Below are 22,267 nucleotides of genomic sequence, written 5' to 3'. Positions count from 1 at the left end.
CTTTCCAGTTAAGCAGAATTAAAGAGCCATAGTTAACTCCCTTTTGTTGTGTTGTAATTCGGTGTTATTTTAGCCTTATAACATCTTACTGGATATTCAACTTCTAGACCTGACAAAAACACTGTATTCTCTTAGTGTTCTCATTTCTGCCTTTGTTTTCTAACCAATTGTCTTTTTTCACTTCTGTATATAACCACCTTGTCCCTGAAGGTGCTGAGCTTTTTTTTTTTTTTTTTTTTTTTTTTTTTTGTAGAATTTGTTTACATCTTTGTCATTGAAAACCAAGTATGAGAAAATAAGTTGCAAAATTTATAACCTTCATTTTCCTTTTCTCCCTTTAAATGGTTTTGTCAGTTCCCAGAATATTTCTTTGAACTTTCTTGGTTTTCCAAATGACAGATTTATTACCAAATGCTGATCTCAGTTTGTTAGGATAATCTAATATTGGTCCATAAGTTTTAGGAAATATGCATTTCTTTTATTAGCCAAGTGCCAATTTCACATTTTTAAGTTTTATGTGACCTCATTCTTATTCCTTCATTAACATAGGAATTATTGTGCAAGGAAATCCTCCTACAATGCCTTTAGCTTAATTAAATCCTATTATGACATGCTCGGAATCTAGCCAAATATTTTATAGTGTAGAATCGAATGTGTTTTTGTTTCGTTTTATTTTGTTTTTTGAAATGGAGTTTCGCTATTGTTGCCCAGGCTGGAGTGCAATGGTGCAATCTTGGCTCACCGCATCCTCCACCTCCCAGGTTCAAGCAATTCTCCTGCCTCAGCCTCCCTAGTAGCTGGGATTACAAGCATGTGCCACCACGCCTGGCTAATTTTGTATTTTTAATAGAGACGGAGTTTCTCCATGTTTGTCAGGCTGGTCTCGAACTCCCGACCTCAGGTGATCCGCCCGCCTCAGCCTCCCAAAGTGCTAGGATTACAGGCATGAGCCACCGCACCCGGCCTCAAATGTGTTTTTTGTTTGTTTTGTTTGATTGGTTTTTTGGTTGTTTTTTTGGTGACGAAGTCTCACTCTGTCACTTAGGCTGGAGTGCAGTGGCGCAATCTCTGCTAACAGCAATCTCTGCCTCCCGGGTTCAAGCGATTCTCCTGCCTCAGCCTCCTGAATAGCTGGGATTACAGGCATGTATCACCATGCCCAGCTAATTTTTGTATTTTTAGTAGAGATGGGATTTTGCATGTTGGCCAGGCTGGTCTCAAACTCCTGACCTCAGGTGATCCCCCTGCCTCAGCCTCCCAAAGTGCTAGGATTATAGGTGTGAGCCACTGTGCCCGGCCAAACATTTATATTATTTTGTATGATTTAATCTAAGTTGAGATATTTAATATTTCAAAAAGCTGAGTAGGCTATAAACACTTTTCTTTAATTTTTGGGGGTTTTTTTTGAGATGGAGTCTTGCTCTGTTGCCCAGAATGGAGTGCAGTAGCGCAGTCTTGGCTCACTGCAACCTCTGCCTCCCGGGTTCATGTGATTTTCCTGCCTCAGCCTCCCAAGTAGCTGAGATTACAGGCGCCCACCACCATGCTCAGCTAATTTTTCTATTTTTAGTAGAGACAGGGTTTCACCATGTTGGCCAGGCTGGTCTTGAACTCCTGACCTCAAGTGATCCGCCCACCTCAGCCTCCCAAAGTGCCGGGATTACAGGCATAAGCTACTGCACCCAGCATCTTTAAACTTTAATTGAAAAGTATTTCTGTTTTATTCCGTGAATTCAAGATTAATTTCAAAGCTAAAGTTTTTATATCTGGAAATACAGGTTTTTAGGCTGGATGCGCAGTGGCTCATGCCTGGAATCCCAGCACTTTGGGAGGCCGAAGCAGGCAGGATCACCTGAGGCCAGGAGTTGAAGACCAGCCTGGCCAACATGGCAAAACCCCATCTCTACCAAAAATACAAAAAAGATTAGCCTCCAAGACTCACGGGTACACCATCTTGCTGAGTTTATTTTTTTATAGAGACGAGGATTTACTATGTTGCCCAGCCTGGTCTCAAATCCTTGGACTCAAGCAATCCATCCACCTCAGCCTCCCAAAGTGCAGGAATTATAGGCTAAAGTTCTTTTATTGCAATATTGAGTGTTTGGGTTTTGTTTTGTTTTGTTTGAGATGAGGTCTCGCTATTTCGCCCAGGCCAGAGTGCAGTGGAACAATCAGGGCTCACTGTGCCCTCAATCTCCCGGGCTCAAGCTTTCCTCCTGCCTCAGCCTCCCAAGTAGCTGAGACTATAGGCACGTATACCACACCTAGCTAATTTTTAAAAAATTTTTTTTGTAGAGATGTTGTCTCACTATGTGCCAGGTTGGTCTCGAGCTCCTGGGCTCCAACAGTCCTCCCCCACCTCAGCCTCCCCAAGCACTGAGATTACAGGCATGAGCCATTGTGCCCAGCTATTGTTGTATTTTTTAAAGCTTTTAACTATATTTAAATAATCTCCAGAAAATATGTGATAAATACTGCATCACGTTTTCATTTTTTTCTCATTAGATCAAAGTCTGATCTTTGTAAGGTTTTATTCCATTGAATCAATCCTTTTTTAATACCCTGAAATCTATAGTAGGATTATAATTCTATCATAGGCTCTTTCTAATAGGTCAGAGCTTTACAGGAATATAATAAAAAAGTCATACTTTGTAGGAGATGAGATGAAATAATACCCATAGCAGATGAGTAGTTACTTCAAACCCACTTCCTTACCTCACTGCATGGTACATAGTAGACATAAACTAAATGTTTGAGAGAAATCTCTCCATAGATGAATGGATAAATAGTAAAAAAACAGATAGAAGAAAAGATGGATTATCATTCCAGATAACTTTTTAATATTTTCTTCTTAAGAAATCATGTTTTCTGTAAACTTGTAAATATAAGTGACTCTTTTTATAGGATGGCTGTCTGTGGTTGCAGACCATAAATCTTAAAGAAAATGTGGAATCTGAAAAATTGAGAAAAATCATCTTAGAACTGTGTGGTTGAATAAAATGACTTGAAAGGTGTATTTACTATTTAGAAGCTATGCTGTGAGAAGTAAAAATAAGTCCCCACTTACTACTTTTCTGACAATTTAGTTAATCGGTTAAAGTTTTGTTTAAATGTTCTGCGTTCCAGTATTATTTCTGTAGAAATTTTAGTTTGATATACTAGTTGGTTATTTAAGACTTTAAAATAAATAGTATTTTTTAGAGATATTTATAACTACGGTGACTTCCTGGAGTGAGAGATCTAAAGAGAAAATTTATTCTGTAAGCCTGTATCATATTGACTGAGAATTTAGAAGTACCTTAATAAGCAAACATCTGTTAAGTTGTGCAGTGTGCCTTTTTATCTTGTATGTAAAGGACACTGTTACAAGTACTGTCAACACCAGTATTTCAGTTCTAGAATGATTAAGTAATAGCAATAATAGTTTGTGTTATGGTCCTTTTATTGTGTTTGTATAGTACATTTTAGATGTGATAATGAATTCTGGATTTTTTTTCCTAAAATATAATTTGTTTATTTTTAAAGCACCCTGATTTATAATTTATTTTCTTCTGCAGCTGATAATATTCTTAAATATTAGATAATTTGTTTCTTAATGTTTTTGTAGCCTTTCATAAAGCTGTTATATGGAAAATAACAGTACACAAGATAACTTTAGAAAGTTCTGTTTAAAACAAGAGAACACAGGCTAGGCGCCGTGGCTCATTTCATGCCTATAATCCCAGCTCTTTGGGATGCCAGGGCAGGAGAATTGCTTGAGACCAGGAGTTTGAGACCTGCCAGGGTGACATAGCGAGATCCCATCTATACAAAACAATTTTTTTTTAATTACGTGGGTATGGTAGCACGTGCCTGTAGTCCTAGCTACTTGGGAGGCTGAGATGGAAGGATTGCTTGAGCCCAGGAGTTCAAGGCTGCAGAGGTATGATCATGCCACTGCATTAGATTATTTAATTCCTAAAATTCTTTTCCATTTCAAAAGTTGGTGATTGCTTCAGCAAGTTGTATGCATGACAAATGTGGACTCAAAAATTATAGGCAATAAAAGAGAGTCAGAAGATGTAGGTGTGTAGGAGACGAGAACTAGGAAATCCGAGAAGAACATTGTGAAGTCCAGTGACCAGGAGGTTTTGTTCATGCTGTTTAGGTAGTGGCTCTTTATCGAATTGCAGTTCTGCGTTGCCACATTGATTCCTTTCATCAGAGGAAACTCAGTATGTTCTGAAAGCTAATCTCTCCCAGAAGCTCTCTTTTGGTTCTTCCTGTTAATGGCTTCATCATGCTCTTACCCAGAATGAGGAATCCTTCATGAAACCTTTACTTTGTCACATGCAGTGTTTGCCTAAAATGTCCTTACTATCTCTTCTCTTTACCCTTTCACCTGTTTTCCTTCTTCCAATCCTCATTCTTTTGTTGTCAAAATCTTACCAATCCCTCAATGCCATTCTACGTTTTACCTTAATATTGTCAACTTACTTTTTCTCAATTATATTCTTAATATTCTCAACTATAACTTTTTTTTCTGATTTCATAGCTTCATAGTACTGATTATGCCACTTTGGGGCTGTAGTATTACCCTTCTACTTTTTTTCTGGGGATTTTACCAGACTACATTTTGAAGTTAAAGATAATACTATGTCCTTCTTACATTTTAGTATCCTCTGCATTGCTGACTTTGTTCAGTGCATTTCACTAGATGTCCACATTGCCTTACCTGCAGTTCCAAAATCCAAAGAAAACATAGTTTTGTTTTGTTTGTGTGAATTCAATATTACACTCACTTGGCAACAAAATATTTCATTGACATGACATGAGTTTATGTGTGCTACAAAAAAAAAAATGCCGTTTTGTAGGTTAGAAACCATTCAAAAGAAGGAGTTTCATATGGTTTGCCTTTAATTTTTATGTAACCTACTTAATGCACATTTTGGTACAAAATATCAAGTGTTACAGAATTATGGTTATATCATTAATGGAAATAATAAGCAGATGATCAATAATATGTTGGGGTACTTTTTTTTTTTTTTGAGACAGAGTCTTGCTCTGTTGCCCATCCTGGAGTGCAGAGACACGATCTCAGCTTACTGCAACCTCTGCCTCCCAGGTTCAAGTGATTCTCCCGCCTCAGCCTCTCAAGTAGCTGGAATTACAGACATGTACCACCACGCCTGGCTAATTTTTGTATTGTATTAGAGACAGGGTTTCACCATGTTGGCCAAGGCTGGTCTTGAACTCTAGACCTCAAGTGATCCACCCGTCTCAGCCTCCCAAAGTGGTGGGATTACAGGCGTGAGCCACTGCGCCCAGCCTAGGGGGTACCTTTTTGGTGCAGAGTCTCTAAATTCTGGTGGTACCTGAGGATCTGAAACTTTGGCGACCAAAAGTCCTGATTTGCGTGAGGCACAGCAGTTCACACTAGTTGTCTAGGTATAATAATTAATAATGCTGCTTTTTCATTCTCAAAAGAGCCCTGATTTAGACAATAAATTATATGGTCACCCTACCTATAGCCAGATATTTCTGCACCAAATGCCTCGATTCTGGTGGGTGGCTTTAATTAAGGATGAGCACTTTAAGTTTTATGACATAACTCTGTTGTTCTTGTCAGGAAGTGAGATGTATAAAACTATTAATTCATCAGATTATATATAAAGAGATAGAGTGCACTGAAAATTGCTAGGAAGTTGAGATCTCTAGTTTTTTAGTTGGAAATAATTGAAGTAACAGACAAGCTGTCATGATGGACATAGCAGAAGTGCCTTTTAATTAAAAACAATGATAACAACAAAACAAAATGCAGCTACAGTTTCAGAGTTCCTTAGTTGATAGTATATGTAAAGATGGCTGTTGTCTAAAATTATCTGAGATGTTGGCAAGGGTGAAAATCATTCCTGTCTTCTGGACATAACATACCCTAGAATTAAAATACCCTAGCTAGATAAATATGAGATATGTTGACAGTGAAACTAATTCAAGGCAGTATTTTCATTTCACCGCTCCCCTATTCACAGTCCGAAACCTAAAGTTCTTATACCTGTATTGACTCTGAAACATCAACGTTAATGATGTTATTGATCCTTGTGACCAGCAAGAACCAAGGATATTCCTGGGATGGGCTCTGTCTGCCTTTTTGAGGTCCATTTGGGTAGCCAGTGATATAGAAGCTATATTCCCTAATGGATTAGAGCACTCCACATAGTGACAGAGTGAGAGTGAGGCAAGAAATGGTTAAAATGAATCCTAGGACCACCAGTTTAAAAGTACTAGGTAGTAATGGGGAGTCATAAAAAGATACTCCATTACTCGGTAAATGGTATAAGCCTTATTTGTTGGCTTTTTTTTCTCTCTGCATATATTAAGTTCCTAGTGGTAGTGATGGTGGGGTGAGGGGATACTACGTTCTTTGATCCACATTATCTTGGGGAATCTGTTTTTTTACAGTAGCATTTGAGATGTGTTGAAATGCTGCTGTACACCTTGATCTTTCCAGTAACTGTGATGCACTGTTTTTTTGATACAATCTCTCCATTGAAGTCTGGTCCTTCAGGCTAAAATATAGAGCCAGAATATAAGACTTTTTTTTTTTGAACTTGGCAAAATTGGCATTGTTTTAAGGATTGAAAAGCACAGAAACAATTTAGTTGAAACATGAAGAGGAGAAATTATTCTTCTCTTAACCTTAGTGAAGTATTTTTTCCCTTGGCAGAATGAAATTAACACTGAAAACATGGTCAGCTCCATAGAGCCTGAAAAACAAGATTCTCCTCCTCCAAAACCACCAAGGACCCGCAGGTATTGTATGTCTTTGAACATTTTCTTTAAAAGCATACTTGTTTCTACTCATTGTTATTTAAAATGACAAATTCTGAATATTTCTAAATTACTTTTTAACTTTTATTATTATTTTGTTAGGATGTAACATACGTATGACAACTGATTTGTTACTGGTTTATTAAAAATTTGGTTTCATTTTGGATAAAATTTCAATAATATACTGTAGCAGAATGTGGATACTACCATGAATTGACTATAGTTTATGTTTTGATATGTGATATAACTAAAGTTTTAGTTCTAAAGATTCCCATTTTTTTCCTGATGACTAAATATGCTTGCCAAAAATTGCATGCATGTTGAAGAAGTGTGAAGATATTTAATAATGTTACTAGCAAAGATGAGTTTATTTCTTTAATTTTTCTTGCTTTTCTACCAAGCTCATTTATAATAGTTAAAATCATATATATTCCTATCTTTCTTTTCCTTCCCTTCTTGTTCAGGGTAGCTGCTTAGTCAGTAACATGGTAGTATGGAAAGAATACAGAGTCAGAAGAAGATAGTTTCAACTCCTTTTTAGCCATTTAGCTCTGGGATCTAGGATTAATTTACTTAATCCTGGGGAGAAGGAGTTGTTTAAGTATTGTCCTAAGGATTAAATAAAAAACTATTAGAATATTTTATAGTGTCTTTCTTGCACATAGATCTGCCAAAACTGATTGACTTCCCATCAAAATAAATTCTTTTATACAGGATACACCAATTGTTTCCATCTTAAAACTTTGGGGAACGTTGGGTCAGATGGCCAGGGTCATGTCTTAGCATTGAGTTGCTAATTCCAAGAGATCATTCTAATGAAATCATCTCTCTCAGCAAAAGAAAAAGCCTGCAGCTTCCCTCAGTAACTGAAGGTTTGGTTAGAATCCCTGCACACCACAGGAGCAATTTACTCTCATTTTGACCATGCAAGATTCTAACTGCCTGGGAAGGAAGCTGCTGAGTACAGACAGAGGCAGTATACTCTGGTATAAAGAGGCTTTTTACATAAATAGGTCCCATTCCAAATTTTAACTTTAGCATTTGCCACTGAATGAACTTTGACAAGCCACTTCTCTGAAAACACTTTACTTCATTGTAGTGAGATACAGTACTCGTATTCTCCGTTGTTAAAAATTAGTGATAATGTATATAAAGCATGTAGTTACATGCCTGGCCTATAGTAACAGATTTTTTAAGTGTGGTGGTAATTATAGTCTCTGGAATACCTTTGCATAGTTCTCTGAGGAACCTCAGGAAGCCTATATATAGATGAGGTTAGGTCTCAACATTTAAATGTTCAAGATGTTAACTGTGTGCTAACAAAACTTATAGTAGTTCTTTCCTGTTCGATTTCCACTTTGGTACCCACCAAAACAGGTTGGCATTTTAGCCATCTGTGGAAGGTAGCCAGTTGAAACCTATAAAATATTAGTTCTCTAACTTCTCTGTTCCACATAGGAGCCCTAGAATCCTAAAAGAAACTACTGGCCCTAAAAAAATTAAGGAACATTTTTGCTGCCCGGTGTTTTAATTTGGTTTTTGAGATTGAGCCAATATAGAGGTTTTCAAAGTCTACACTGATATTTATGATTTGTATGTTCTTCTACCTCTAACTACATGTAGCAGCAGTCTCTTCTTAATTTTACAGGAAAAGAGTAGAATGTCTGAATTTAAAGCCTTTTTCCTATACCCGTTCAAAAGTTTTACTTCTGTTACTCTCTAATAAACAAAAAGATAATAAAGAAAAAAGCAAATGAGTATTAAGAAAAAATATTCAACTCAAGACAGATTTTTATTAGGCATACATTCTCAAAGTTCTTTGTGTGTGATTTTATAATACATGCATAGGTCACCTTTTTTCTTCTTCATGTAATGGAGTCAAATGCCAGAATGTCATTATTTTTGACAAAGAGAACCTTGTGACTTCTAAGTTGGGATGAGTTTTAGAACTATTATAAATTGTTCCAACATAACTGAAAATAAAATCACAAAATCATAAGATAGATAACAAGTAAAATAGTATATTTTGTTTTTCAGTATGGCTACAGTAAACACATTGTTTGTTTAAAGTACATGATGGGGCCAGGTGTGGTGGCTCACGTCTGTAATCCCAGCACTTTGGTAGGCCAAAGCAGGCGGATCACGAGGTCAGGAGTTTAAGACCAGCCTGGCCAATATGGTGAAACCCCGTCTCTACTAAAAATAGAAAAATTAGCCAGGCATGGTGGCACGCACCTGTAGTCCCAGCTACTTGGGAGACTGAGGCAGGAGAATCGCTTGAACCCAGGAAGCAAAGGTGCCAGTGAGCCAGGTTCGCGCCACGGCACTCCAGCCTGGGTGAAAAAGCAAGACTCTGTCTCAAAAATAAAAAAACAAAAATAAAGTACATGTTGGCTGGGCATAGTGGCGCACGCCTGTAATCCCAACATTTTGGGAGGCTAAGGTGGGCAGATTGCTTGAGTCCATATATATATATATAACAAAATGTGTGTTGTGTGTATATTTTATTTTATTTATTTATTTATTTATTTATTTTTACTTTTTAAACGTTTTTGTTAAAAATAAGACACACACACACACGTTAGCCTAAGCATACACAGGGTCAGGATCATCAATATCACTGCCTTCTACCTCCACATCTTGTCCTGCTGGAAGGTATCAGGGGCAGAAACACACATGGAGCTGTCATCCCCTATGATAACAGTGCCCTCTTCTAGAATACCTCTTGAAGAACCTGCCTGAAGCTGTTTAACAGTTAACTAATTTTGTTAACAATTAGAAGGAATACACTCAAAATTAACAACAAAAAGTAAGTACATGGCCAGGCGCCTGTAATCCCAGCATTTTGGGAGGCCAAGGCGGGTGGATCACCTGAGGTTGGGAGTTCGAGACCAGCCTGGCCAACATAGCGAAACCCTGTGTCTACTAAAAATACAAAAATTAGCTGGGCACTGTGGCGGGCACCTGTAGTCTCAGCTACTTGGGAGGCTGAGGCAAAAGAATTGCTTGAACCCGGGAAGTGGAGGTTGCAGTGAGCCAAGATTGCGCCACTGGACTCCAGCCTGGGTGTGACAGAGCAAGACTCCATCTCAAAAAAAAAGTACATAAGCCAATAACTATTTTCTTTATCATTATTATCAAGGATTATGTCCTGTACGTAATTACATAACGCTATGCTTTTATATGACTGACAGCATAGTAGCTTTGTTTATACCAGCATCACAACAAACATGTGAATAACGCATTTTGCTACAAATTCATGGGAATTTTTCAGCTCCATTATAACTTTGTGGGGCCACCATGGTATGTGTGGCCCATCATTGACTGAAACATCACATGACTGTACATGTCTTTCAGTCATTTTTAATATTCCAGTTGTTTCTGTTTTATTTTGTTTTGTTTTCAGACAGAGCCTTGCTCTGTTGCACAGGCTGGAGTGCAGTGGTGTGATTATGGCTCACTGCAGCCTCGACCTCAATTGAACCTCCCACCCTAGACTCCCAACTAGCTGGAACTACAGACACACACCACCATGCCTGGCTAATTTCTGTATTTTTTGTAGAGATGGGTTTTCTCCATGTTGCCTAGGCCAGTTTTAAACTCTTGGGCTCAAGGGATCCACCCATTTTGGCCTCCTAAAGTGCTGGGATTGCAGGTGTGAGCCGCCATGTCCCACCAGTATTCCAGTTCTTCTAGTTCTTAAAAGTGAACAGAACTAGGAATGATTGGGCATTTGACAGAAGCCCCTAATATGAAAAAACAGAGGAAATGGAGACAATACAGAGTAAAATGAAAAAGATGGGGGGGAAGAAAGAAACAATAGTCCACTTTTCTCAGTCATTGGGAAATGCTGCAACCACGAAATAAGAACTGTGGGTAATAAGTAAGAAGGTCTTAGAAATTAATAATATAGGCCAGGCGCAGTGGCTCATGCCTGTAATCCCAGCACTTTGGGAGGCTGAGGCCGGCAGATCACAAGGTCAGGAGTTTGAGACCAGCCTGGCCAATATGGTGAAATCCAGTCTCTACTAAAAATACAAAAAAAAAAAAAAAAAAAAATTAGCTGGGTGTGGTGGTGTGTGCCTGAAGTCCCAGCTACTCAGGAGGGTGAGGCAGGAGAATCGCTTGAACCCGGGAGGCGGAAGTTACAGTGAGTCGAGATCGTGCCACTGCTCTCCAGCCTGGGCAACAGAATGAGACTCTTGTCTCAAAAAAAAAAGAAAGAAAGAAATTAAAATACTATAAATTTAAAAATTAAACAGAAGTTTGGAAAATAAGGAACTATTTCAAGAAAATGAATGGATAAAGAGAAAGTAGGAGAGAAAAGATAAGGAAATTAGAAAGCAAAACTAGAAGATCTGTCACTGTAAAACCAGTATTTTACAGTCTAAAAGGAGAGTAGGGAAGAAGAAATTAGCAAAAAAAAAAAAAAAAAAAGAAGAAGAAGAAAAAATGTATTAGAATTAAAGGGCATAAATTTTTATATAGAGCGTATATACCAAGCTTTAAATATGATGGATAAAAATAAAATTGTTTAAAAAATATAGTTTTTAAAGTTACATTATGAAATTATAGAACATCCAACATAAGGACCTTGCTGAGGTTTAGAGTAAGATAAAAATAATTCTGAAATTTGGAATAAGATTTTTTTTAAATTAAAAACTTTGAAAATACTCGATTAACAAACCCATATATCATACTCGATGTCTGTCAAGCACTGTTCTAATTGTTGTTCAGATGTTAACTCATTTAATTCTCCTAACTACCCTGTGAAAAAGTTACTGTTAAGGATATATGGGGTTTGTTAATCAAGTAAATCTGTAAAATACTGGTCATGAGGCCGGGCATGGTGTTTCACACCTGTAATCCCAGCATTTTGGGAGCCCGAGGAGGGCGGATCACTTGAGGTTAGAAGTTTAAGACCAGCCTGGCCAGCATGGCCAGCATGGCGAAACCCTGTCTCTACTAAAAATACAAAAATTAGCCGGGCGTCATGGCGCATGCCTGTAATCCCAGCTACTTGTGAGACTGAGGCAGGAGATTCGCTTGAACTTAGGAGGCGGAGGTTGCAGTAAGCTGAGATCGCACCACTGCACTCTAGCCTGGGTAACAGAATGAAACTCTGTCTCAATAAAAAATATGTAAATAAAATACTGATTATGGAAAAGTGGGAAAATACACGTAGGGAAAATAATGCACCTCAATTTATATCAAAATTTTATCTCGTCCTTTTAAAACTCATATTTTCTATTTGTATTATAATATGTTCTTAGGATAACCTATTGGTCTTTGCATATGCTTTATAAATTGTAGGAGGTGTCTGCAATTATTTTTTGTTTTAGATCGCAAAAATTTCACAGCTACTCTTTCAGATTAAGAACCTACTTGTAGGCCAGGTACAATGCCTCACACCTGTAATCCCAGCTCTTTGGGAGGACATAGCAGGTGAATTGCTTGAGTTTAGGAGTTTGAGATCAGTCTGGGCAACATGAACATGGCAAAACCACATCTCTACAAAAAATACAAAACTTAGCCAGGTGTGGTAGTGCATGCCTGTAGTCCCAGCTACTTGGGAGGCTAAACTGGGAGGATGGCTTGAGCCCTGAAGGCAGAGGTTGCAGTGAGCCAAGATCGTGCAACTGTACTCCAGCCCAGGTGGCAGAGCAGGACCCTGTCTCAAAAAAAAAGAAGAATCTACTTGTAAAACTTGAACAGATATAGGAATATCTTATGAGAGTATTGCTGTCGTTTTAATATGATCAGTATTCTGGAGATACTCATTTATCTTCTCATGTCCTATTCTAGGAATGTGGGAATGTGTCTAGAGAATCTGAACTTCACAGAGTCTTTATTTATTTATTTATTTAGTTTATTTATTTTGAGACAGAGTCTCGCTCTGTCACCTAGGCTGGAGTGCAGTGGCGTGATCTTAGCTCACTGCAACCTCTGCCTCCCGAATTCAAGTGATTCTCCTGACTCAGCTTCCTGAGTAGCTGGGATTACAGGCACACGCTACCATGCCTGATTAGGGTTTTGTATTTTTAGTAGAGACGGGGTTTCACCATGTTGGTTAGGCTGGTCTCAAACTCCTGACCTTGTGATCCGCCCGCCTTGGCCTCCCAAAGTGCTAGGATTACAGGCGTGAGCCACCATGCCCAGCCCACAGAGTCTCTTTTAAGGGGAAACCTAGTGTACCATGTGATTACTGCCAGTTATCTGGTTGGATAAAAAAAATGGTTGATCACGGGGCGGGTTGGGGGGGGAGGAAAAACTCTGAGGTGGCGTCCAGTGGCTCACCCCTGTAATCCCAGCACTTTGCGAGGGCCGAGGCAGGCAAATCACTTGAGGCCAGGAGTTCGAGACCAGCCTGGCCAACATGGTAAAACCCCATCTCTACTAAAAATACAAAAATTAGCCAGGTGTGGTGGCATGTGCCTGTAGTCCCAGCTACTCAGGAGGTTGAAGCACAAGAATTGCTGGAACCCAGGAGGTAGAGGTTCCAATGAGCCAAGATGATGCCACTGCACTCCAGCCTGGGTGACAGAACGAGACTCTATCTCAAAAACAAAAACAAAACACAAAAACTTGAATATACAAGCCCTCAAGAAGTTTGCTTCATATAAAGTTCTTAAAAAGCAACAAAGCCTGGGCAACATAGTAAACCCTATCTTCTTCTTTTTTTTTTTTTGAGACAGGATCTCATTCTTTCACCTAGGCTGGAGTGCAGTGGTATGATCACAGCTCACTGCAGCCTTGACCTCCCCAGGCTCAGGTGATCCTCCTATCTCAGCCTTCTTAGTAGCTGGGACTACAAGCACGCACTGCCACACCCAGTTAATTTTTTTGTATTTGTTGAAGACACAGGGTTTTGCTATATTGCCAAGGCTGGTCTCGAACTCCTGGGCTCAAGTAGGCCACAGTGCCCAGCCGCCATCTCTCTCTCTCCCTCTCTCTCTCTCTCTCTCTCTCTCTGTCTCTCTGTCTCTCTCTCCCTCTCTCTCTCGCTCTCTCTCTCTTTTTTTTTTTTTTTTGGAGACAGTCTCGCTCTGTCGCCCAGACTGGAGTGCAGTGGCGTGATCTCAACTCACTGCCATCTCCACCTCCCGGGCTCAAGCAATTCTCCTGCCTCAGCCTCCCAAGTAGCTGGGACTGCAGGTGTGTGCCACCACACCTGGCAAATTTTTGTATTATTAGTAGAGATGGGGTTTTACTGTGTTGCTCAGGCTGGTCTCAAACTGCTGAGCTCAATTTATCCACCCACCTTGGCCTCCCAAAGTGCTGGGATTACAAGCGTGAGCCACCATGCCTGGCCCCCATTTCTTTAAGGAAAAAAATAAAGGCAACTAGAGGGTATAACCCACCCGAACAAAGGAGTATACCCAGAAAGAGGAAAATGAGACCTGGGAAACAGGAGAATCTGAAACCAGAGAGAACATTAGCTCTGTGGTGGACTAGGGAACCAGTAGTCCACACTGGAGCAGGAGGCCAAAAGTTACTAAGAAGGATGTCTGTGGTATTGATAGTTACTATGTGTGCTTGTCATTATTGAGAGGAGGTATATCAATCTGCAAGAAAGTTAGAAGAAAAGCTGAGTAACTGATGTTGCATAGAGAGCTAAGCCATCAGAAATCCAAGGCAGTCATTAGGGGAAAACAAGACACTATAGAAGAAAAGATATGAAATCATGGTGTCATAGATGGGAATATTATCTGCAGTCGTACGACTGAGGTAATGAAAAATTACAATATAACAGTATTGGAAAGATAGAGAAGGACACTCCCACAGTAGGAAGTCAGTAGAAAATGTGTGAAACAAAGATCAAGAAATAACTTTTGAAATAATCTGAAATACAGAGGTGTAAATTTTAGAAGCAGCTATAAAAAAAAAATTGAAAGTGGATGCCTCTGGCTAACAGGAGGGCTGCGGGGCAGAGACTATGTTTTTCATTAAAAGTCTTGTGTTTGACTTTTTAAACAGTATATGTGTATTACCTTGATGAACATTAAATTTTCTTAGTCTGAAAAACTACAGTTTTTATTTGCAACCAGATTGTAATGGCTCTTACTATGCTAGTCTTAGCTACATAATTCTCAGGTATCAACTTGTTTAACAGTCTTAAAATGCCCTTTTTAAATGTTCGTTTTTCAGTTGCCTTGTTGAAGGGGATGCTAAAGAAGAAATACTGCAGCCACCGGAACCTCATCCAGTGCCACCCATCTTGACACCTTCTCCCCCTTCAGCTTTTCCAACAGTCACTACTGTGTGGCAGGACAATGATAGATACCATCCGAAGCCAGTGTTGCATATGGTTTCATCAGAACAACATTCAGCAGACCTCAACAGAAACTATAGTAAATCAACAGAACTTCCAGGGAAAAATGAATCAACAATTGAACAGATAGATAAAAAATTGGAACGAAATTTAAGTTTTGAGATTAAGAAGGTCCCTCTCCAAGAGGGACCAAAAAGTTTTGATGGGAACACACTTTTGAATAGGGGACATGCAATTAAAATTAAATCTGCTTCACCTTGTATAACTGATAAAATCTCTAAGCCACAGGAATTAAGTTCAGATCTAAATGTCAGTGATACTTCTCAGAATTCTTGTGTGGACTGCAGTGTAACACAATCAAACAAAGTTTCAATTACTCCACCAGAAGAATCCCAGAATTCAGACACACCTCCAAGGCCAGACCGCTTGCCTCTTGATGAGAAAGTACATGTAACGTGGTCATTTCATGGACCTGAAAATGCCATACCCATACCTGATTTATCTGAAGGCAATTCCTCAGATATCAACCATCAAACTAGGAAAACTGTGAGTTTAACACCAAGTCCTACAACACAAGTTGAAACACCTGATCTTGTGGATCATGATAACACTTCACCACTCTTCAGAACACCCCTCAGTTTTACTAATCCACTTCACTCTGATGACTCAGACTCAGATGAAAGAAACTCTGATGGTGCTGTGACCCAGAATAAAACTAATATTTCAACAGCAAGTGCCACAGTTTCTGCTGCCACTAGTACTGAAAGCATTTCTACTAGAAAAGTATTGCCAATGTCCATTGCTAGACATAATATAGCAGGAACAATACATTCAGGTGCTGAAAAAGGTAATAATATACTGTCAAATACTTAAATTTCTTTCCTATGTGCCAGTCACTGTTTTAAGCACTTTAGCTATATTGATTTATTATGTTTTATTCCACACTATACCGTAGAACCTACAGCAAAATCTGTCTTAGATACTAATTTTTTAATATAAGCTTTTAATTTATTGTTAACAATTTGGTCACATTATATTACTGGGTTTTGTGTTTCTAAAATATTTTAGTAGTTATAACTGGATAACTTATTTTCTTTTTTTCTGTATTATAGATCTTAGTGTTTTTGTATCGGTCAAAAATTTATCTGACTGTATTAGAAATAATTTAGGGAAGAATCACTTAAAATAACAGTGGCAAAAATACTGTAGAATGTCTTGATTGGCCATATAATGTTACTCGTTTCTCCTAAATATTTAGTCATTTTTTACTGTTCCTTTAACTGCAGATTACATTTTTTTGTTTGTTTTTACTATCTTCACAAATGCTTCCAAATATGGCTGCTTCCAACCCTGAGTTTAACCCAGGAACAATACTGCAAACTGCTCAATTCAGTAGTGAGTGGGCTATATGCATACCTACTCATCAAAGCTATTATTTAAAGAGTTATTTTTTTTTTTAGCACTCTTAGCATTTCAAGATAATGCATGCACTCAGTTCCCAAAGTGTATTATTGCTTCTTGAAACTCCTCTTTGATCTGCTGAAAGTAATGATGGCTACCATCTTAAACAGACCCTAAAGTTGAGAGTAAACATATAAATTTGAAAGCTGTTTATTGATATATTGATTATCAGTGGTCACTTACCTATCAGTGAACTTTGGTAGTGACACATACAGACTGGTTTTTATAATGTGCAGGCAAAATAAGTACTGTGACCTTGAAAGATTTTTTTTTTTTAGACTTGCACTCAAAAGATTTTTTTTTTTTTTTTTTTTTGAGTCTTGCACTGTCACCCAGGCTAGAGTGCAGTGGCACAATCTTGGCTCACTGCAACCTCCACCTCCCAGGTTCAAGTGATTCTCCTGCCTCAGCCTCCCAAGTAGCTGGGATTACAGGCACCCACTACCACGCCCAGCTAATTTTTATGTTTTTAGTAGAGACGGGGTTTCGATATGTTTGCCAGGCTGGTCTCAAACTCCTGGCCTCAAGTGATCTGCCCACCTAGGCCTCACAAAGTGCTGGAATTACAGGTATGAGCTACCACACCTGGCCTTGAAAGATTATTTTCTATTTCTGACCCATTATATACCACCCATACTGTAGTGCTTTTATTTTCTCTCACACATACTGTATTTTTTAACTTGAGAGAGTGTATTTGGTAGACTAGATGACAGTCTTTTTGAGACAGAGTTTTGCTCTTGGTGCCCAGGCTGAAGTACAGTGGCGCGATCTTGGCTCACTGCAACCTCCGCCTCCCGGGTTCAAGCAATTCTCCTGCCTCATCCTCCCTAGTAGTTGGGAATACAGGCATGTGCCACCAGGCCTGGCTAATTTTTTGTATTTTTAGTAGAGACAGGGTTTCACTGTGTTAGCCAGGATGGTCTCGATCTCCTGACCTCGTGATCCGCCCACCTCGGCCTCCCAAAGTGCTGGGATTACAGGCGTGAGCCACTGCGCCCAGCCAGGTGACAGTCTTAAACTATTTGCTTAAATTACAGAATTCTCTTTTCTTGATTTGTTTTTGTTTTATTTGAAGGATCTTTAGAAGATAATGAATAGTATAATGTTACTTACCAGTTTACCATAATTTTAAACTGCTAATGTCTTTTGTTCCTCAGCTTCAGAATTTGAAATATAACTGCCCAGCTGTAACTATATAAGAAAATATGCAGATAAGAAATGTTCATTTTGGGTTTTTAGTATATCAAGCATGTGGTATTGTACCTAGGAAGTTTTATTGTTTTTGTTGTTGTTGTTGTTGTTGTTGTTTTTAAAAACAAAAAACCATTACTGGAAATAGGATTTGGTGAGGGCCAGAAAGGTGCATGATATGATATGCTCATTAAAAGTTACTACTGCATGATGAGTCTGTTGGTGGCTCATGCCTGTAATCCCAGCACTTTGGGAGGCTGAGGCAGGAAGTTCACTTGAGCCCAGGAGTTCATAACCAGTCTGGGTGACGTAGTGACACCCAGTCTCTACAAAAGATAAAAAACTAGCCGGGCGCGGTGGTGCACACTTGTGGTCCCAGCTACTCTGGAGGCTGAGGTAGGAAGATCACTTGAGCCTAGGAGCTCAAGGCTGCAGTGAGCCGTAATTGCGTCCCTGCACTCTGCCTGGGCAACAGTGGGAGACGCTGTCTCAAAAAAAAAAAAAAAAGAGTAAGATATAGCTAAAAGCACCCTACTATGTGCCAGCTCATTTCTGTTTGTTTGGTTTTGTATTTCAAAGCAAAAATCACTTTACTTGTGATTTCTGGTTTCTTTTTACTCAACCTTAACTATGTTATTGGTTTGATATTAACCGAAGATTCTCCTGTGTGTAAATGTTCTTTGTTGCAGCATAACTACAAGTAGTCTTATTTTTAATGTGTTGCCAAATATTTGCCATATGGATTATTTACTTTATAGATTGTTTATTTACCTTATAGATTATTATTTCCTTTGTAGATCATTATCTTATAGAACCATTGGCACCAGAATTAGAGTTTTGGGGGGCTTTTTGGTCCTAGAACTTGTTAGTGAATTACAGTCATACATTTCTTAATGGCAAGGATATGTTCTAAGAAAAATATGTCATTAGGCAGTTTTGCCATTGTGTGAATATCATAGAATGTATTTACACAAACCTAGATGGTGTAGTATATACTACACATCTGGGCCATACGGTGTAACCTCTTGCTCCTAGGCTACAAACTTGTATAGCATATTGCTGTACTGAACAATTGTAACGCAATGGTAAGTATTTGTGTATCTAAACATAGAAAAGGTACAGTAAAAATGTGGTATCATAATCTTACAGGACCGCTGTTGTTTATGTGGTCTTGTTGATGAAAACGTCATTATGTAGTGCATGACTGTAAAGGAATACTTTTGTATTGATACCTAAAAAAACTTTTGCATAAGTTACTGCCTGACAAAAATTCTTAGCTATCAATTCTAATTTCAGTCTTGACTTAGGCCTCCTGAAAGATTTCTCAGATTCAACTATAGAAGTCCCCGTACAGTGTATGATTTGCAAAAGCCTATGTAAAATATGCAATATCTGGTTGGATAACCTCTAAAATAAAAGTTTTTAACAGGAAAGGCAATCCAAAGTTCCAGGGAGAAACATGCATTTGCAAAGCAAGGGCCACGCTTAGAAAATAAAAGTTTTTAAGGGTGAGAACTGCCATGAGAGAAAAAGCACAGAGTTTCTGGAAGATAACTGATAGAAAAAGGGCTGAACTACCCTTTTTGTTTTGTTCATTTAATTTAAGAAATGGTACCAGAATGCCAAGATTATATGTCCCTTCCTTCCAACAGCCATCTCTTCACTGTGCGCTGTTAGTAGCAAGAGGGCAAGGAGACATGGTGATGACTCAGACTACCACTACTGGATAAGGTAGATAGTTCTTTAGTGGCAAGAGAGAGTTCTGGTATTCTTGGTAGATGTATCAAGTATTAGACTGGAACTCTTCTTTCAGGAGGACCCAGAAGCTGTATTTTCTTGTGTCTCCAGCTAAATAAATGTAGGAGGGGCAAAAGCAATCATACTCACCTCATGCGTGTTGAAAATTGACAAGACCTATGCATAGCCATCAGGTGTGGTAAAATAGCAGAGTATCATGGCAGAACTGTGTGTTCATTTAAGAACAATGGGCAAGGCTCAAGACAAAATAATACAGGAACGTCGCATTTCTTTTTCTTTATCCCACCCTCCCCAACCTGAGAGTTCACACACAGAATTGTATCCTCATATTTTCTTTCTGTTCCTCCAGTGAAAACTCAAAGATCAAATACACTCATTTACCTTAAGCCATAATAAAGCTAACCAATGAGGCTTACTTAATGCACTATCTTTCCCAAGAGCTAATTTTGTTTTTACTAGTGAAAAACCTGTATATAGCTTCAGTCAGCATTCTCAAAAGTACAGCCATGTGCCACTGTACACAAAATCTTTAGCAATAAATAAAGATTTTTTAAAAAACTTTAATAGCTATATCTTTATCTGTTTTGGAAAAATAACTAGTATTTCCAATGTTTCAGTTATTGCTGTTTAAGACATGACTGAGGTACACAGTTAAGTTTAAAATGAGTCAGATTTTAAAAGTGAATAGGACACATGTTACATAGTATGGCAAAAATCATGAAAGGTGTTAAGCAATTGAATCCTGTTGGGGAAACACTGGCTTAGGCGTTTCATAACGCAAATGACCAAAGCTTTCCTTTTTGGACACAAAGCATCATCAGTAAGCTCAGTAGAGAAGTCACTTGCCAGCTGACTTCTCTACTGAAGATTCCCTTCAGGCTTGGAGAACTGAATGACGTCTGTAGAGTGGCAGGAAAGTCGTGGGAGAGAGTCATTTTCTGTATACAGTATCTTTGCTCAATAAGCATAATTCTTCTTGATAATGAGTGGAAAAGGTTTCTTGCATTTTTTTGCATTTTTAAAAACTGATCTAGATACTTGTGACAGGAATGTTTAGAATGTCAAGAAAGCTCTCTGATTTTGTTTAGATGACATGTTAATTTGTCTAAATTTTTATGTGTTTAATTTAGATGTTGATGTTAGTGAAGATTCACCTCCTCCCCTACCTGAAAGAACTCCTGAATCTTTTGTGTTAGCAAGTGAACATAGTGAGTGTCTCTTTTGCTTTTACATTTACTTCATATTCTAATAATAAACTCCAAAAAACATGCCTGATTTTAATCTATTAGCTATTGTGCTGCATAATTAAATTCAAAAACAAGTAAATTGATGTTGACATGCTTTTAATTCTTTGAAAAATGCTTTTAAATTATATTTTTTACTTGCTAAGATCAATAGAAATTACTGCATTTATGTTAAATATCAGAATTCAATTCATTTAAATGTAATTATAGGCTGGGCATGGTGGCTCAAGCCTGTGATCCTAGCACTTTGGGAGGCCTAGGCGGGTGGATCACCTGAGGTCAGGAGTTGGAGACCAGCCTGGCCAACATGGTGAAACCCTGTCTCTACTAAAAATATAAAAATTAGCTGGGCATGGTGGCGGACGCCTATAATCTCAGCTACTTGAGAGGCTGAGGCAGGAGAATGACTTGAACCCAGGAGTTGGAGGTTGCAGTGAGTCGAGATTGCGCCATTGCATTCCAGCCTGGGCGAAGAGCAAGACTCTGTCTCAGAAAGTAAATAAATAAATAAATGCAATTACAAAGCCAGGTGCAGTGGCTCATACCTGTAATCCCAGCACCTTGGGAGGCTGAGATGCACTGGTCACCTGAGGTCGGGAGTTCAAGACCAGCCTGACCAACATGGAGAAACCGCGTCTCTACTAAAAATACAAAATTAGCTGGGTGTGGTGGCGCATGCCTGTAATCCCACCTACTTGGAAGACTGAGGCAGGAGAATTGCTTGAACCTGGGAGGTGGATATTGCAGTGAGCCGAGATCACACCATTGCACTCCAACCTGGGCAACAAGAGCCAAACTCCATCTCAAAAAAAAAAGAAAATGCAATTCTAAGTGTATTTGCAATCTGGTGTATTTTCATTGATTAAAAATAGCACTTATTGACTCACGCCTATAATCCTGCCACTTTGGGAGACCGAGGTGGGCAGATCACGAGGTCAGGAGATCAAGACCATCCTGGCTAACACAGTGAAACCCTGTCTGTACTAGAAATACAAAAAATTAGCTGTGCGTGGTGGTATGCACCAGTAGTCCCAGCTGCTCGGGAGGCTGAGGCAGGAGAATCGCTTGAACCCGGGAGGCGGAGGTTGCAGTGAGCCGAGACCATGCCACTGCACTCCAGCCTGGGCAACAGAGCAAGACTCCATCTCAAAAAAAAAAGTAGCACTTATTTACGAAAGCATTAATTGCTTTCCTTAGGTTTAGGTCAGTAAACATTTCTGTTGGGTGGGCGTCACTGGATTGGTGTTAACTGAAAGACACTTGACACCACTGGAGTAGACTGGGCACATTGGCTCATACCTGTAATCGCAGCACTTTGGGAGTCCAAGGCACGAGGATTGCTTGAGCCTAAGAGTTTGAGACCAGCCTGGGCAACATAGTGATACCTCCTCTCTTCTAAAAATAAAATAACTATCCAGTTGTGGTGGTGAGCGCCTGTAATCCCAGCTGCTTGGGAAGCTGAGGCAGGAGAATTGCTTGAACCCAGAATGCAGAGGTTGCAGTGAGCTGAGACCACGCCATTGCATTCCAG

General features: G+C 39.0%; 1 protein-coding gene across 3 annotated transcripts in view; it reads left to right on the top strand.

Annotated features, from left to right (window-relative positions):
* The window catches only part of PTPN12 (protein tyrosine phosphatase non-receptor type 12), a 102,278-nt gene that overhangs the window by 74,067 nt on the left and 5,944 nt on the right, over positions 1–22,267 (top strand). For all 3 annotated transcript variants that reach the window (XM_024249588.2, XM_024249589.3, XM_024249591.3), the window contains exons 12-14: positions 6,707–6,792; positions 14,959–15,929; positions 20,623–20,700. In XM_024249588.2, the coding sequence (XP_024105356.1) occupies positions 6,707–6,792; positions 14,959–15,929; positions 20,623–20,700 (1,135 nt within the window). The remainder of the gene's footprint in view (positions 1–6,706; positions 6,793–14,958; positions 15,930–20,622; positions 20,701–22,267) is intronic.

Source organism: Pongo abelii, chromosome 6 (genome assembly GCF_028885655.2).
Source record: "Pongo abelii isolate AG06213 chromosome 6, NHGRI_mPonAbe1-v2.0_pri, whole genome shotgun sequence".
Taxonomy (NCBI): domain Eukaryota; kingdom Metazoa; phylum Chordata; class Mammalia; order Primates; family Hominidae; genus Pongo; species Pongo abelii.
The sequence above is the reverse complement of the archived record's forward strand: the minus strand, read 5'-3'. Positions and strand labels throughout refer to the sequence as shown.